Source organism: Mesocricetus auratus, unplaced genomic scaffold, assembly GCF_017639785.1.
Source record: "Mesocricetus auratus isolate SY011 unplaced genomic scaffold, BCM_Maur_2.0 Super-Scaffold_100043, whole genome shotgun sequence".
In the NCBI taxonomy this organism is placed as follows: Eukaryota; Metazoa; Chordata; class Mammalia; order Rodentia; family Cricetidae; genus Mesocricetus; species Mesocricetus auratus.
Window position 1 is genome coordinate 6,382,470 of NW_024429220.1, and position 17,075 is coordinate 6,399,544.

The 17,075-nt window shown below is 45.3% G+C and overlaps 1 protein-coding gene across 1 annotated transcript; it reads left to right on the forward strand.

The window, feature by feature from the left end:
* Nucleotides 1–3,569: 3,569 nt before the first annotated feature.
* Nucleotides 3,570–17,017, forward strand: Pmpcb (peptidase, mitochondrial processing subunit beta). The gene is made up of 13 exons (XM_040735209.1): nucleotides 3,570–3,700; nucleotides 5,792–5,932; nucleotides 6,374–6,460; nucleotides 6,806–6,935; nucleotides 8,584–8,782; nucleotides 10,212–10,291; nucleotides 11,656–11,768; nucleotides 12,846–12,989; nucleotides 15,055–15,215; nucleotides 16,276–16,361; nucleotides 16,460–16,548; nucleotides 16,689–16,764; nucleotides 16,846–17,017. The coding sequence occupies exons 1-13, from the start codon at nucleotides 3,602–3,604 to the stop codon at nucleotides 16,908–16,910; spliced, it is 1,470 nt and encodes a 489-aa protein (XP_040591143.1). The 5' UTR covers nucleotides 3,570–3,601; the 3' UTR covers nucleotides 16,911–17,017.
* Nucleotides 17,018–17,075: the final 58 nt, after the last annotated feature.

The window sequence follows — 17,075 nt, forward strand, 5'->3', positions numbered from 1 at the left end:
ACTCCTTCATGGCTGCTACACACATTCAAACTCTGTCATGGCTAATGCACACGTTCTAACTCCGTCATGGCTAATGCACACGTTCTAACTCCTTCATGGCTACTGCACACATTCTAACTCCTTCATGGCTGCTACACACATTCAAACTCTGTCATGGCTAATGCACACGTTCTAACTCCGTCATGGCTAATGCACACATTCTAACTCCGTCATGGCTACTGCACACGTTCTAACTCCGTCATGGCTACTGCACACGTTCTAACTCCTTCATGGCTACTGCACACGTTCTAACTCCTTCATGGCTAATGCACACGTTCTAACTCCTTCATGGCTAATGCACACGTTCTAACTCCGTCATGGCTAATGCACACACTCTAACTTCAGCACCAAGCTCTGGCCCGCATCTTATCGAGCGTCTTGCTGACTCTCCTGGAGAGTGTGTGGAGCGACTGGAAGCTAGATGCAGAGGCTCTCAGTACATGACAGTCCAGTAAAAACCAGGGAATACCAACTGGACAACAAAATGAGAAACAACTCAATCCATGTATCCCAGAAAGACCACCGGGCACATGGAGAGCCTTACAATCTGGGGTCATTTACACCAGAGGGAAATGAAGATGAGGACAGAAATCAGATTTTACTAGTGTCAGGGTTCTGGTGGAGGACATTTTGTGGCTTGCTTGAGATGGGTTGGAGTTGTTCAGATACTGTTTTTTCTCTTCCGTTGTACTTTACTGCGGTTGACTCCTAGATAATAGGTACAGAGCAGAAGCATGGAGAATGAGATGGTGTCTGTGTAAACTGTTACCCTCAAGGAGAAACCGCCTGTACAGACTGAGGAACACATACACACTCACTGGAACATAATCACTCAGAACACAGAAGAGTATGCAAGACGTACTTTGACAAGTGGCATGCGGGGCCCCCGGGACACATTCCCAGGGGCTGACTGTAGCCTCAGTTCCCATGGTGATTATACATTCAACTCATGGCCCGCTGCCTCCTTGGTACAAGCTCCATTAGGACACAGGAGACAAAGGGAAGAAAGCCAGAGTACATCACTGAGCCCAGACTGCACAACGGCTGCCAGCGTCACAGCCAGAGGGAAGGAGCTGCTCACACTGTCCCATTGCTCATCTCACACACACTAACTGTTCCCTCGTCACCAGGGGGCCGTTGAGGAAAGGCTGGACCATGAAGGCTTTGTGAGACATGCAAAGATTTTTGCTCTAATTCATTTGTCGTCCCCTTTATCACCTTATTAGTTATGGTCGGCTGAGCAACTCTCAAATTCTCTTCCTACTTCAATTTATCTAAGAAGCTCTGTGATCAGTGTGTGTGAGTGCCTGGGTACAAGCGCTCACCACATTTAAAATGTGACTGTAATATATAGTGAGCAAAAGGGAGGAGTCAGTATTCCTTTCCTTTTCCCTTCCCATAAAAGTGATTTGGGGGAAATGCAGCCTCTTCTTTTCTTTTAGTTAGTTAAAATTTTTGTTCAGGTTCTCTGTGTAACAGCCCTAGCTGTTCTGGAACTCACTTTGTGGACTAGGCTGGTCTCGAACTCACAGAGATCTGGCTATGGGAATGGCCGGAGTGGGTGAAGGCACTTGCTGCCAAGTGTGACGACTCGTTCAAGCCCCAGGACTGACCTGGTAGAAGGTGAGAAACGACTTGTCTGACCCCCTCATGCAGGCGGGGCACATGTGACACATTCATGCCTCCACATACAAAATAAGTAAACGCACGTCGTTTCAAACAGACCTGGAGGGCAGCCTAACAAATCAAGTCAAACCAAAAGAACTCTCGGCAGCTCAGCAGCCTGCAGTGGAAGCAGGCAGCCGCCATGGAAAGAGAAACACCTGGAAACTGAACACAAAGTGATGAAGTCGGAGGTGAGCAGGGAGACATTACAGCAAACTCTGATGAAATCCACAGTTTGAAAACTTGTGCTTCAAAATTTAGAAAACTAAAACCAGACAAATCCTTGACATGGATGACCTGCCAGTAGTAAATGGGGAGGGATGTAAACAATATGAGCCGATCTAGAACAAGCAACAAGGTCACTGCAGTTGGCCCTTCAGCAAAGAAAAGCCCACTGCTACATACATTCATGCTGAATTTTTTCTTTCTTCGATTTACTTATTTATTTGAGACATGGTTTCTCTCTGTGCCCCAGCTGTAGGCCAGGCTGGCCTTGAACTTAGGGAGACCCACCTTTAGGCTTCCACACATAAGCATGTGATACACACACACACACACACACACACACACACACACACGAACACCTGTATCCTCCCACCAAAAACACGCATACCACATACACACAGAAATTGAAAAAGAATTTAAATTGAAAGTCCACATGACCAGTAAATGTTTGAATAAAAAATGTTCACTACCCTGAGAAATGCAAATCCAAGCTATGCTGACATTCCCTCTGTTCTAGTTCCCTTTGCTGTCACTGTGATGAAATAACCTGCATCTCCAGAGGACACGCATCCATCGTGAAGAGGAAGGCGCTAGCAGGGGCAGGCTGCACCTGACGTTGAGGGGCCACGGGGATTTGCATGGCTGTCGGTAGGGGTAGTTAAGAGAAGAGTGTGCTGTGGGCGGGGAAGACAGGGAGGCATGCACTCACCCCCTTTCCACGATAATTAAATTAAAATTGTCACTTAAAAAGCGTTTGGTAACTCCTGGAACCCAGTGACAGAGACGGAGGACTGATGGGCAAAGGAGTTAAGACTGGGCTGGTTTAACCCACAGAAACAGCTGACCTGAACAAGGGGGAGCTCTTGGACTCCAGATTGATGGCTGTGTGGAAAGCATGGGACTGACCCAGACCCCCTGAATGTGGGTGTCAGTGAGGAGGCCTAGGTAATCTATGGGGCCTTGGGTAGTATTTATCCCTGGCATACAAATAGACTTTGAGTGTCCATCCCACAGTGAGGGATGCTCTCTCAGCCGGGACTCTGGTGGGAGGGCCTAGGCCCTGCTCTGGATGAAATGACAGACTCTGGAGATCCACTATGGACGGCCTCACCGTCCCTGGGGAGTGGAGTGGGGATTGGGTGGAGGGGGATTTGGTGGGGGGTAGGGGAGAAGGGAGCTGGGATTGACATGTGAAGCAAGCTTGTTTCTAACTTAAATAAAAAAAAAGGAAAGAAAAAAAGGTGTTTGCTGATTCTGTTTCATTAAAGTGTCTGTGGGTCAGGAGGCGCCCAGCAACAGGAAGAAGCCAAGAACGTCTAGAGAGGGCTAGGGCGTGTGCACTGACACCTGGAGGCCCACAACATTAAGTCTTGCTAACAGAACGTACGATCACGTTGGTCAAGTGTCCACTTTCGGGAGGTATTTCTGTGGACGGGCCGGGCAAGGCTATAAACGATGGGGCAGCAAGGAGGGCCGACGCGATCACAGCCTCTCCCGGCCCGTGTCCGTCCCTCCCGGGGCTGACGATGGGGTGCAGCGATGGGGTGGGCAGACTCCTTCCACCGCAGCTTCGGAGGCTGCAGTTCCCCTCGCTGCCACACGGTGGGGCCAGCCCGCCCCGGGGCCTGGAGTCACGACCCGGAAGTATTTCCCCACCTCGTCCACAGCTCCTATGGCGGCCGCCGCAGCGTCCCGGACGCTGTTGCCGGTGGCCCGACGACAGCTATGGGGATTTACCCGCAGGCTCCCAGTTCGCGGCGCCGGTACGCAGGTGAGCCTCGCTCGGCCCGATCCCGCTGCGCTCTGAGGCCTCGGGTCGTGGCGAGCGGTCGGCGGGGCTCGAGATCCGGACGGCAGGGCCCTGGCGGCCGGGCCGCAGGAGGGCGGGGCCGCCGAAGGGGGCGGGGACCGGCTGCCGGACCGCAGGAGAGGGCGGGGCCAGGCTGCGGGCCGCCGAAAGGGGCGGGGCCCGGCTGCCGGGACGCAGGAGGGCGGCGCCGCAGAAGGAGAGGGGGCGGGGCCCGGCGGCGGGTCTGAAGGAGGAGTTAGTGTTTGCAGACTGGAGCTGAGAAGCGGCACTTGTTCTGCTGCTTAACACAAGCTTCACCCTCAGTTGAGCAAAGTTTTATCTCTGCGTTGTTTATTTCAAAGCTTCCTTGCTCCAAAGGGATATGGGAGTGTGTGGTGTGTGTGTGTGCGTGTGTGCGCATGTGTATACGTGTGAGCGTGTCTGCGTGGTGTGCGTGTGCATGCCTGTGCGAGTGTGTGCGCGTGTGTGCGCATGTGTATACGTGTGAGCGTGGTGTGTGTGCGTGGTGTGTGTGTGCGTGTGCGAGCGTGTACGCGTGTGCGTGCGCATGATTTACCAGTGTTGTACCAGCGTTGGTGTAGTCAGGCTGCTCTCACCGAGAGAAGACCGGAGCGAGCTGTTATAAATCTGAAGTATTTATTGAGGCTCGCAGACCGAGCCTGGGGCTGCACTCCTGTGACTAAAGGTCTGAAGTCTAAAGAGGCGCCGGAGCCGAGTGAGCAGGGGTTTTGTTTGTTTAGGCAGAACCCAGAGTTTGGTACCTCTTGTTGGCGGCTGTGTTGTCTGTTAGCAAGCATGACAGGATAGGAACTTTTTTTCCCCGAGACACGGTTTCTCTGTGTAACCGCCCTGGCTGTCCTGGAACTCGCTGTGTAGACCAGGCTGGTCTCGAACTCACAGAGATCCGCCTGCCTCTGCCTCCCGAGTGCTGGGATTAAAGGCGTGTGCCACCAGCACAGGCCCAGGATGTGGACTTTTACTAACAGGTATTTCTGTTTGATCAGAAAGCCTTGAGTTACAGAGCAGAACAACACAGGTTAGCCAAAGTTCCTTAAGTACCTGTCTTACTTAGGTTTCTGTTGTGATGAAACCCCATGGCCATGGCAGCGCTTATAAAGGGAAACCTAGTAATTGGGCTGGCTTACAGTTCAGAGGGTTACTCGATTGTCATCGTGGTGGGACATGGCGGCGTACAGGCAGGCATGGTGCCGGAGAGGGAGCCCAGAGTTCTACATCTGGATCTTTAGGCAACAGGAGGAACACACTGGGCCTGGCTTGAACATTAGAAACGTCAAAGCCCACCCCCAGTGATAGATTTCCTCCAACAAGGCCACATCTAATAGTTCCTCTCCCTGGTGACAGAGCTTTGAAATCTGAGTCTATGGGGGCCGTTCCTATGCACACTACTACAGTACCGTGCATGCCTTCTGGTTAAGCTGACCTCAGCTTCTTGGGTCAGGATTTAACAAACATGTTCTTCTTATTTCAATACGAAAAGAAACAGCCGCTGCAAGGTCTACAGTCACGCCAGCTGCCAAAGTGTGCTTGGAGCGTCTGCTCCTGTCTGGCTTCTATCAATTTCCTTTTGTGAGCTGTGACACCCTGTCTCATCTTACATGTTCATTTTCACTTCAGTTTCTTTTTTAGATAGTGAATAGGATGCGCTTGTAAGAGAGTGTACTTGAACCTGGTCTGTTTCTCTCTGGGTAATGGTAGTAACTGCTCGTGTTCCTGGACAAGGCATGATTTCAGTAGTATTGCTTGCTTGAGAGAGCCGTTCCTAACCTAGTGGTAGATCCCGGTGGAGCTGAAGTTGAGGGTTTTGTTTTTATCCAGAACTGGGACCTCATCATTCTCTATGCTCTGTGACACCGAGTGTCCCCCTCCATGTTCAAGTGTACACACACACACACACACACACACACACACACACACCCTTGCCCAGTCTAAGAAAGTGTTTTATGGGATGAGTCTGAGGGTGGTTTTTGTTTTCTGACTGACATTGAATACTTGAGAGAATGCTTACTCTCTTCCTCCCGCTATGCCCATCAGCCATTGTATTTTGGAGGGGACAGACTAAGAAGTACACAGGCTGCTCCACAAGTTGTTCTGAATGTTCCTGAGACTCGAGTAACATGTTTGGAAAATGGACTCAGAGTAGCTTCGGAGAACTCCGGGCTCTCCACGTGCACAGTAAGTGACTGCAACAACTGAGTCCTATGGCGGCTCGTTTGGGAGGGAGCAGACTCAACCACGGCTCTTTAGTAGCCTGGTGCTGACAATTTCAAGTGCCAGCTGATAGGAATGAACTGGCAATTCGTTGTGGTCAAAGAAAATGTAAGTGGCAATTTGGAAGACATTTGCTAGAAAAAGGAATGAGATTACCTTCTGTCTCCAAAAACGGAAATTCATTTTATTGTTTTTAGGGACATGTGTCTGTGTATGTGCGTGTGAGTGCAGGCCCAGGGAGGCCGCACAGTTTCCCATACCCTGTGGAGATGGAGTTATACATGTCTGTGAATGGCCAGACTCGGTGCTGGGGACCAGGTCCTTTGTAAGAGCAGTGAATGTTATTAACTGTGGCCGTCTCTCCAGCTCCGGGAGTTTGCCTGACTGTTGTTTGATCTCCTGAAGGTTGGACTGTGGATTGACGCTGGAAGCCGGTATGAAAATGAGAGGAACAACGGAACAGCTCACTTTCTGGAGCATATGGCTTTCAAGGCGAGTTGGGAGGCCTCACTGGAGGTGTACTGAAGGAGTCAGCACAAAGATTGTACCTGAAGGACAAGAACCACTTAAGTAACATGCCACGGGCCCTTTTTATTTTTCCAGTATTGTTTCTGAAAGAATCACTGATAATTGACTTTGAAAGAGGGGTGCTCTCTTGGCATATAGGGATACAAAAGCAATCTTTTAATGGATATTTTTTAAAGCCTAATATACTTTACAAAATTGTCCTTGCATGACTGGCATTGGCCTTTGCCATGTATTTATTGTCTACTGTGTTTAGAAGAGATGAAGCATAGTAGGGAAGGGTCATAATGGTGTTTTCTCCTTTGTTTCAAGGGCACCAAAAAGAGGTCCCAGTTAGACCTCGAACTTGAGATTGAAAATATGGGCGCTCATCTTAACGCCTATACCTCCAGAGAACAGACCGTGTACTATGCCAAAGCCTTCTCTAAAGACTTGCCAAGAGGTATTGTTGTCTATACTGCAGAAACTCAGTTTCCATGAGGGTTCACACATCATTTAGCACCCATAGAGCGTCTGCTCTTATTTCTCCTCCAAACATAGACTGAAGACTTAAAAAGGACTGCCCCTGGTCACAACAATTCTTCCAGAGTCTCACCCGTGAAGTGCACTGTTTTCAATCAGTTTTACTCATCATTTGATATAAAACTATTGGTCCTGGGCAAGAGTAAACACATGTTTGTGTATATAATAATTATTTATTTTAGCAAAATAGAAAATTTTATTTTGTAAAAATAAAATAATTGTTTTGCCTTTTGTATAGTGTTTTGAGTATGTTAATCACACGAAACGTTTTCCAGTGGAAGAATTAAAAACAAAGAAGCATTCCAAAGATAATTAATGAGATTATTAACTTTATGGTTGCACAGTTGTAATCAGTTTTATTACTCCAAATTTAGTCTTGTAGAGTTTTATCAATATCACTTACGGTATCTGCGCAAGTGTTCTTGTGTTGTGTGTAGCCAGTGATTGACATCAGTTGCTCTCCACATTACTTTTTGAGTCAGATCTCCCACAGAACCTGGCTTGCCCAGCTTCCTCCTGTGTCTGCACTGGATTATAGGTGTTCCTGGTTTTTAAATGTGGGCCTGGGATTGAACTCAGGACCAGATGCTGTGGCAAGCATGTTGCTATTGAGCATCTCCACCCAGCCCAGCTTCCATCTGGGTTTTATTGGTAATTATAAAAGATGAAATAGTATAATGGTAATTTCCCCTTTTTATAATCATCTCCGTATGAGATTTCTCTAACAGCCTGCTTTATCCTGTTCTTGGTGTTTGAAGCTTAGACAAGTCCCCCTAAAGTAAACTGAAACAAGAAAGAGAAATTTACAATAGAGCAAAGCAAATAAAACTTATAAGTTTATTTTACTCTTATAAAATGTATATTGCTCTACCACAAGAGTATCTTTTCTGGGGATGTAATGTTCCCACTCTGTAATTTTAGTTCACCTTTGGCTTTTACCAAGTGAGGACTTGACAAACACACTTCTGTAAGTGACTCCTGAGGACTCATTTTGGGTTATAGTGATTTTTTTCTTTGTTACATTACAGCTTCATTGCTATGCAAATGTTAGTATACACATGGGCCCATGTGTCTTTGTGTGTACCTCTTTTCCTCTAATAGATCATTTTCTGTTTCATACTCTTTTTTTTTTGGGTAGGGGTTAAATCAGGGTTTCTTTGGGTAGCCCTGGCTGTTCTAGAACTCGCTCTGTAGATCAGTCTGGCCTCAAACTCACAGAAATCTGCCTGCCTTTGCCTCCCAAGTGCTGGGATTAAAGGTGTGCGGCACCAATGCCAGACTATTTCATACTTTCTGTTTAGAACCATCTGTATTAACAGCCAGGTTTCTGTGGATGTCTGACCTAGAATTAGTATAAAGTGATAACATTTAGGATTTTCCCCAAGGTCTTCTGTATCACAGAGTTTCTATTTTACATTCATTGTGATGTGCTAATCAGATTAAATATTCTTTTTTTTAGGTTAAATATTCTAATGAATCATATTGAATGATAATAGTGTCCTGGTTTCCAGTGCTGGTTTAAGAGATTTGAATGCTTGTTTTTCTTCCATTTTGTTAATTTCAATTAGCTGTAGAAATTCTCGCTGACATAATTCAGAACAGCACATTGGGAGAAGCAGAGATTGAGCGTGAACGTGGAGTAATTCTTAGAGAGATGCAGGAAGTTGAAACCAACTTGCAAGAAGTTGTTTTTGATTATCTTCATGCCACAGCTTATCAGAACACTGCACTTGGGCGGACAATTCTGGGGCCAACTGAAAATATCAAGTAGGTGTATTCCTCATTTGAAAATTTTGCACAAAAATTATGACATATACAAACTAAAAATGTGTGTTTCAGACAGTCATTTTCACCCTGATAATTTAAAATTGTGGCTGGCTGTGCTGTAATGATACTCAAAGAAGCGTGGGACCTAAAGAAGTAGTGTTGGTACATACGTATGTCTCTCCTGATATAAAGAAGTAGTGTTGGTACATACGTATGTCTCTCCTGATATAAAGAAGTAGTGTTGGTACATACATGTGTCTCTCCTGATATAAAGAAGTAGTGTTGGTACATACGTATGTCTCCTGATATAAAGAAGTAGTGTTGGTACATACGTATGTCTCCTGATATAAAGAAGTAGTGTTGGTACATACGTATGTCTCCTGATATAAAGAAGTAGTGTTGGTACATACGTATGTCTCCTGATATAAAGAAGTAGTGTTGGTACATACGTATGTCTCTCCTGATATAAAGAAGTAGTGTTGGTACATACGTATGTCTCCTGATATAAAGAAGTAGTGTTGGTACATTCGTATGTCTCCTGATATAAAGAAGTAGTGTTGGTACATACGTATGTCTCCTGATATAAAGAAGTAGTGTTGGTACATTCGTATGTCTCCTGATATATAGAAGTAGTGTTGGTACATACATGTGTCTCTCTTGATATAAAGAAGTAGTGTTGGTACATATGTATGCCTCCTGATACAAAGAAGTAGTGTTGGTACATACATATGTCTCTCCTGATATAAAGAAGTAGTGTTGGTACATACGTATGCCTCCTGATACAAAGAAGTAGTGTTGGTACATACATGTGTCTCTCTTGATATAAAGAAGTAGTGTTGGTACATATGTATGCCTCCTGATACAAAGAAGTAGTGTTGGTACATACATATGTCTCTCCTGATATAAAGAAGTAGTGTTGGTACATACATATGTCTCTTGATATAAGAGGCAGAGCTTTTTGTCACCTGTAGCCTCTATCAGTGACTGCTTAGAAGGCCTTTGATTTCTATTCATTTCAGACGTAGTGCGTGAGGACACATGTGATTTCTATTCATTTCAGACGTAGTGCGTGAGGACACATGCTTTTTACTTCCTTTTAAAGTTGCCTGACTTTGCCAGGCGGTGGTAGTGCACGCCTTTAATCCCAACACTCGGGAGGCAGGCGAATCTCTGAGTTCGAGACCAGCCTGGTCTACAAGAGCTAGTTCCAGGACAGCCACCAAAGCCACAGAGAAACCCTGTCTCGAAAAGCCCAAAATAAATAAATAAATAGACAAACAAACAAATAAATAATAAATTTGCCTTACTTTTAGGCATGGTGGCCTATGAAACAGGAAGATTGCTGTGAGTTCTAAGTCAGCCTAGGCTACAGAATGAGATCCTGTCTATAAATGAAATACAGAAATCTTAACACTTATTCTGTTCACAGATCTATAAATCGTAAGGACTTAGTGGATTATATAACCACACATTATAAAGGACCAAGAATCGTGCTGGCTGCTGCTGGAGGTTAGTTAAGTTTCTCTGAACAAGTTAGACATGGTTGTTGGGACATTTTGGGACATGTCAGGAAAGTGTTTAAATGTGCGTAGTAGAAGAATGTGGATCACTGGACCAGACTCCCTGTTTTGTGAGCCACCATGTGGGTACTGGGAAGTGACTCTGGGACCTCTGGAAGAGCAGCCACTGCTCTTAACCTCTGAGTATCTCTCCAGCCTCCACTGAACTATACCTTATGGTAATATCTTTAAAGCCTTTGCACAAGCCTAGGTATGTGGCACATATTTAGAACCCCAGCATTCTGGAAGCTGAGGCAAGAGAATACAAGATCAAGGCCAGCCTGGACTACATAGCCAGGCCTGTTTCAAATCCATTATCATGATGTCTGGAATTTTAAGCTGGTGCTTGTGTTGTAGGACTTTACTGACTGAGTGATTTGTCCCTTGTTTGCATACTAAGGAAAGTAGACTTAAGGATTCCTGTGAGCTTTGCTTGCTGTCATAAGCACATGGAAATAGGAATGTCTTCAAAGTTTAGAGTTGATTTTAGTTCCAAAGTTAAAACTCTCTCTCTCTTTTTAGTGAGACAGGGTTTCTCTGTGTAGCCCAGGCTGGCCTTGAACTCAGTGATCCTCCTTCCTCTACCTCCAAGTGCTGGGATGAAAGGCGTGTGCCACCATCACCTGGCTGTGTATCTGACTCTTAAAGACTGAGCCCTGCCGGGCGGTGGTGGCACACGCCTTTCATCCCAGCACTCGGGAGGCAGAGGCAGGCGGATCTCTGTGAGTTCGAGGCCAGGCTGGACCGACAGCCTCCAAAACAATACAGAGAAATCCTATCTCGTAAAAACCAAAAAAAAAAAAAAAAAAAAAAAAAAAAAAAGACTGAGCCCTATCAAAGGTAACTTATGAAACTGAGTTTTTACTAGGATGCACATTGAACTTTTATGACTTAGCATGATTTTCTATAGAATATAGGTGAAAATTACAATTTCTTACTTTCTTGAATGGGCTTGGTACTCTTTGCCCAGAGATTTGTATTCCTGGAAACCTGTATGAAGTCATAATGCCTAGAAAAGTCAGAGACCAATTTAAAAAATTCTAGCAGGTTTAAAAAAAAAAAAGGGATTTTTCTTACCTTTATCTCTGAACACATTTGTATATTGATGAACACCAGCTGCTCAGGGAAAGCTTTCCAACCCAGGCCTCACAAACCAAGGAAGCTGTTCACTTTAAACGGCTTAGACAATGCGAGTCCTCCCGGTGTGATGTCCTTCACGTTATCCCACGTCAGACTTACGGTGGAGCGTCCTACTGGAAGTTGGTTACCTTGATTGTTGTTAGATACTTAAGAAAATGTCTCCCTTCGATTTAGGTGTTTGCCACGATGAGCTGCTTGAGCTAGCAAAGTTTCACTTTGGTGACTCTCTCTGCGCACACACAGGAGAAATACCAGCTCTGCCTCCCTGCAAATTCACTGGAAGTGAGGTAGGCGAGCTCTTGGTTCGAATTTGGCCTGAGTGTGGAGAGGCTGAAGATACAGCTAACAGTTTGGGTGTGCGTGCTGCACCTACAGAGGGCCATACTTGGCTTCCAACCACCCCCATTGTGTAGCCCACAGCCACTGTAGCTCCAGTTCCGGGTGGATAAAACCTGTTTCCGGCTGGAGGGTTAGCTCAGGCTAAAGGTGCCGGCTGCCAAGCTGAGTTCAGTCCTTGGGACTCCCATGGGTTATTTTCTGACCTCCACATGCTGCCCATGTCCACACACATCCACAACAAATAAAATGTAAACTTTTTCTAGTAGAAAAAAGTGTAAACTGAAACACAGAAAACGAAAGGAAATGGGTTCATTTGCTTACATTCCTTCCTGTTCCACAAAAGCGGTTTCAGGGAAATAGGGCAACTCCTTTTGACCAGGTGGTACTTCAAATGAGGTGTTCTGGTGAAAAAAACTATTCTGTAATTCATGAAAATCATTTGGACCACCTGATAGTTAAAAATCAAGTATCACGGTGCACATTTTAACATCGCAGTTGATAAGACTTGCACACTTTTCTTTTCTTGGAAATGGACACATACCATAGAGACTGTTCCTACTTAACTGGTTATCTGCATCAGGCTTTCTCTGGGCCACGAACCAGCTCTGAGATAGACATGGAGACATTAGTTATGCATGCTCGGCATTCTATTATGCTTGTGCCACCAGCTTTTATAACTTAACTGAACCTGTTCTCTTCGTCTACGTTTTGCTTTGGGGCTTTTCCCGGTCTTTCATCCTGTGTGTCCTACTTCCTGCTTCCTTCACAAGTCTGGCTGGCTACTCCCGGGCTGGTCCCCGGTGTCTTCCTCTCTCCTGAGCCTGGATTCCTCCTCCTTCTTACTGTCTGCTTTCCAGCCCTGCCTATTCCTCTATTGCCTAGCCATTGGCTGTTCAGCTTTTTATTAGACCAATCAGGCACCTTAGGCAGGCAAAGAAACACATCTTTACATCGTTAAACAAGTGCAACACATCTTTCCATGGTTAAAGTAATATTCCACAACAGTTATTGTCTATTCTTACTAGATTCGAGTGAGGGATGACAAGATGCCCTTGGCACATCTAGCAATAGCTGTTGAAGCAGTTGGTTGGGCACATCCAGACACAATCTGTCTCATGGTTGCAAACACCTTGATTGGCAACTGGGACCGATCTTTCGGAGGAGGAATGGTAAGTGATTTTTGAAGTACCTTTTCATGATAATTGGAAGATTGCCATGTTTTTCTAAATGTTAATTCCTTGTAAGACTTCCCATTTTTTGAAATGGCAAAAACAGATTGCTTGTACGATGACTTTTGACTTAAAATACTAACTCATCTTGGATTGCATCTAAGCCAGGAGAAAAAAGTCTTGTCATACTGTTGGTTAGTGGGTCAGTTGACAAAACAAAGAATTCTCTTTTGCTGTTATAATAGTAGTATTGAGTGCCGTGGTAATCATAGTACAGTCATCATTTGTGTCTGTTAATGTCTTTTTCTTTCTTTTTTAAAAAAATTACTTACTTTTATTTCATATGCATTGGTGTTTTGCCTTCATGGATGTCTGTGTGAGGATGTAGAATCCTCTGGAACTGGAGTTACAGATAATTGAGAGCTGCCATATGGGTGTTTGGAATTGGACCAGGGTTCTCTGGAAGAGCAACCAGTGCTTTTAACTGCTGAGCCATCTCTCTGGCCCCAAACTTTCTGGGCAGCTGTTTTCATTAGTATACACTGAAGAGTATAGAGGCAAAGAAATCTATAGGGAACTCTGAAACTTAAGAACTTTTTGTTGTGCCCAAGCCCCAAGACCCCCCAGAGACTACCAAGGAGACAGACTTACCAAACTGCAAATGCAAGGCTTTATTGTTTAATCCTACCAGGAAGGACTCCGTCTAACAGGCTGATGCAGCAGCCTCTAGAGGGAGCGAAGTCTCTTGTCTATTGCCAGAATTTAAAGGAAAAAAAAATCACAGAATTACATCAGTAGGTAATGGTTGGCATTTGAGAAACAATTAGGGTAACTGGTTTGTTAGCATTTTTGACTGGCTGGCTACCAGTGGGAGTATTTGTGTGTTACTTGCAGGTAGCCTGTTGTCATTTGTTTGGTGCTGGGAGGGAGCATCCTGTGGTTTCTATGGCTTTGTCTGTCTCTTGGAGGTGGTTTGTTGTGCTTACTGAGTCTAAGAGGAAGGTGTCTTGGAGTTTTGTTCACAACACAAGAACTAGAGGCGAGGGGACTGAGTTTGTTCTGAAGGCTTTTCACAACCTTTACATTTTTTTGTGTCTAGTATGAATAACGGGTTGAATGGGAGCGTACGGCTTTGCCACATTTACAGTTTCTCCCCAGTGTGGTTATTAGAAGTGAAGCCTTTGAGTTTCGTTTACCTCTTTCACTTACAAGGATTTGGCTTGTAGTTCAGTGGTGTGCTTTGCCTCACATGCCTGACGCTAGGTCCAGCCATTGACAAGGAGCACCATGAATGAGGAGAAAGAAAGCAGATGTGGAAAAGTTGTTGCTGGGGTAGACAGACTTTTTTGTGCTGTTTTTACAACTTTTCTAAAGTTTAAATTTCAAAATACAGTGGATAGATTTGTCTGAAGGATCCAAAATACATTTTCTGTGAGTATCTTAGGTTTCAGTGCAGTATGGCTTCAGTATGCAGTCGGAGCCTTCCGTGGCCCAGGCACAGCACTGCGTTGTCTAGGTGCAGCTACTAACCCAGTGACAAGAAAGTCATTGCTTTTCTGTTCTGTATTGAGCCAGTGAGTGCAGCACTTCCTTGAAACTGTGAGGTTACTGTTGAAACATTGCTGGGTAAAACTGGGCTTGTGAGCAGAGCAGTGAGGCATGTCTTTAATCCCAGCACTCAGGAGGAAATACACAGGTGCTCTCTAAGCTTGGGTGGCCTGATCTACATAGTGTGCTCCCAGCCAGCCAGGGCTGTTATGAGACCTTGTCTCTTTTTTTTTTTTTTTTGGTTTTTTGAGACAGGGTTTCTCTGTGGCTTTGGAGGCTGTCCTGGAACTCGCTTGGTAGTCCAGGCTGGTCTCGAACTCACAGAGATCCGCCTGCCTCTGCCTCCCGAGTGCTGGGATTAAAGGCGTGCGCCACCAATGCCCGGCCGAGACCTTGTCTCTTAAAACAAGCCCCAACTCTTAACCAAGGAGAGTTAGCCCTCACTAACAGCCACACTTCTTTGTGGGGATTTGGATCCATGTGTCTGGTTTACAAACCAAATTGTTTTCCTTTGCAGAATTTATCTAGCAAGCTGGCCCAACTCGCTTGTCATGGCAGTCTCTGCCACAGCTTCCAGTCCTTCAACACCTCCTACACAGACACAGGATTGTGGGGACTCTATATGGTCTGTGAGGAAGCCACGGTTGCGGACATGCTGCATGTGGTTCAGCAAGAATGGTGAGAGGACAGCTTCAGTGTTTCCCGGGATGGCACTGTCGCCAGCTCCCAGCGGTGCCGACGCTAGCTTTACAGCGGTGCTGGCAGTGCTCTAAGAACAGATACATCTTTTAAACCTCACGTGAAGCTGATTGTACTCTAATATTTGTAAGGCAACTACAAGTTCAGGAAACACCTCCAAAAGCATGAGGGGTAGAGACATGGCTGGTGGTAGGCCATGTGCTTAGCACCCAGAACCCCGCTTTGAACCAGTACTTCCCGAAAAACAAAGTAACTTGGCCTGGAAAGGCCAGTTAGGAAAGGGAATGCAAACATAGCGTCACCAAACAGCAGTGGCTCTCAGCCTTCCTAACGCTGTGACCCTTTAGTACAGTTCCTCATGTGCCGACCCCACCATAGTTTTCTCATTGCTACTTCCTGTTATGCGAACCACTCATTGAGAACCACTGACCAAAAGCATTAGTCAGTAGGCCAAGGCAGAAAAACCTGAAGCGCTTCCTGCATATTTGTTTCCTTCATTACCAAGGGCCTTAAGTCTCTAAATGTACTTAACTGGGATCTGAGATATTAGGCTGATTCTCAGTCTTGAGAAAGCCAGGGCTGACCAGTACTTTCCTCTCCATTAGTCCACACATCTAACCTCACACAGCGGGGTTTGTGAGGCGTCAAGATGACTGTTCTTACAATGTGGTCATTCTGTTTTACAGTGTTATTACTGTGTCTGCTAATTAGCAATTAGATAGAACTTTTGAGATGTTAGTGGTACTTGGGAAAATAATTAGTATTTCAGCTTTTTTTTTTTTTTTTTTTTTGGTTTTTCGAGACAGGGTTTGTGTTTTGGAGGCTGTTGGTCCAGCCTGACCTCAAACTCACAGAGATCCGCCTGCCTCTGCCTCCCGAGTGCTGGGATTAAAGGCGTGCTCCACCAACGCCCGGCTAGTATTTCAGCGTTTTAGTGAATTGAAATATAATTATATGTTGTAATATGTGGAATACACCTTGTTCTTTAGCTTTGATAACATTTTCCAGGCACTTATGGCCATTCCCAAATGCATTTTAGGATTCGACTCTGTACAAATGTTACGGAGAGTGAAGTAGCACGAGCGAAAAATCTTCTGAAAACAAACATGTTGCTGCAGCTTGATGGTAAACCTTGGGAGACAGGCTGGGAAGGGCTTGGTGGGCAGGCTCTGCTTGGACTTCGTCTTCATGGCTGATGTCTATCTGGATACTTCTCTAAACAGGCTCAACTCCAATTTGTGAAGATATCGGCAGGCAGATGCTGTGCTATAACAGGAGAATTCCCATCCCCGAGCTTGAAGCAAGAATTGATGTAAGTAACCCATAGGTTTTGGGTTAAAAGGTCAGTTACAAAGGCTAAGGTTCCCTAACTCCTGATTTAGTTTAGAAAAGTCACATACACAGAATCTGTCTTCACTACGAAAAGTCCTGATGATATTGTCCCTGTCTCAGGCTGTGAATGCGGAGATGGTTCGAGACGTATGTACCAAATACATTTATGGCAAAAGCCCAGCTATTGCTGCGCTAGGTAAGCCGGCTCCTCTTCTTGTACACACAGTTGGCTATGGACTTGGAATTGTTTCCTCACTGTCTTCTTTTGAATCCATAGGTCCTATTGAGCGGTTACCAGATTTTAACCAGATTTGTGGTAACATGCGCTGGATTCGTGACTAACTTTTGTGATCAAATATTCTGCAATACATATTTATAAAACTAGAGATCCTGAAGTTTTTAAAAAGCTGTCAGTCTTCAAATGAAAAATAAAATGTATTTGGAACTTTTGCAGTAGTCTGTTATATGTACTTTTAGAGGCTACAACTACAGCCCTGATGATTGTTG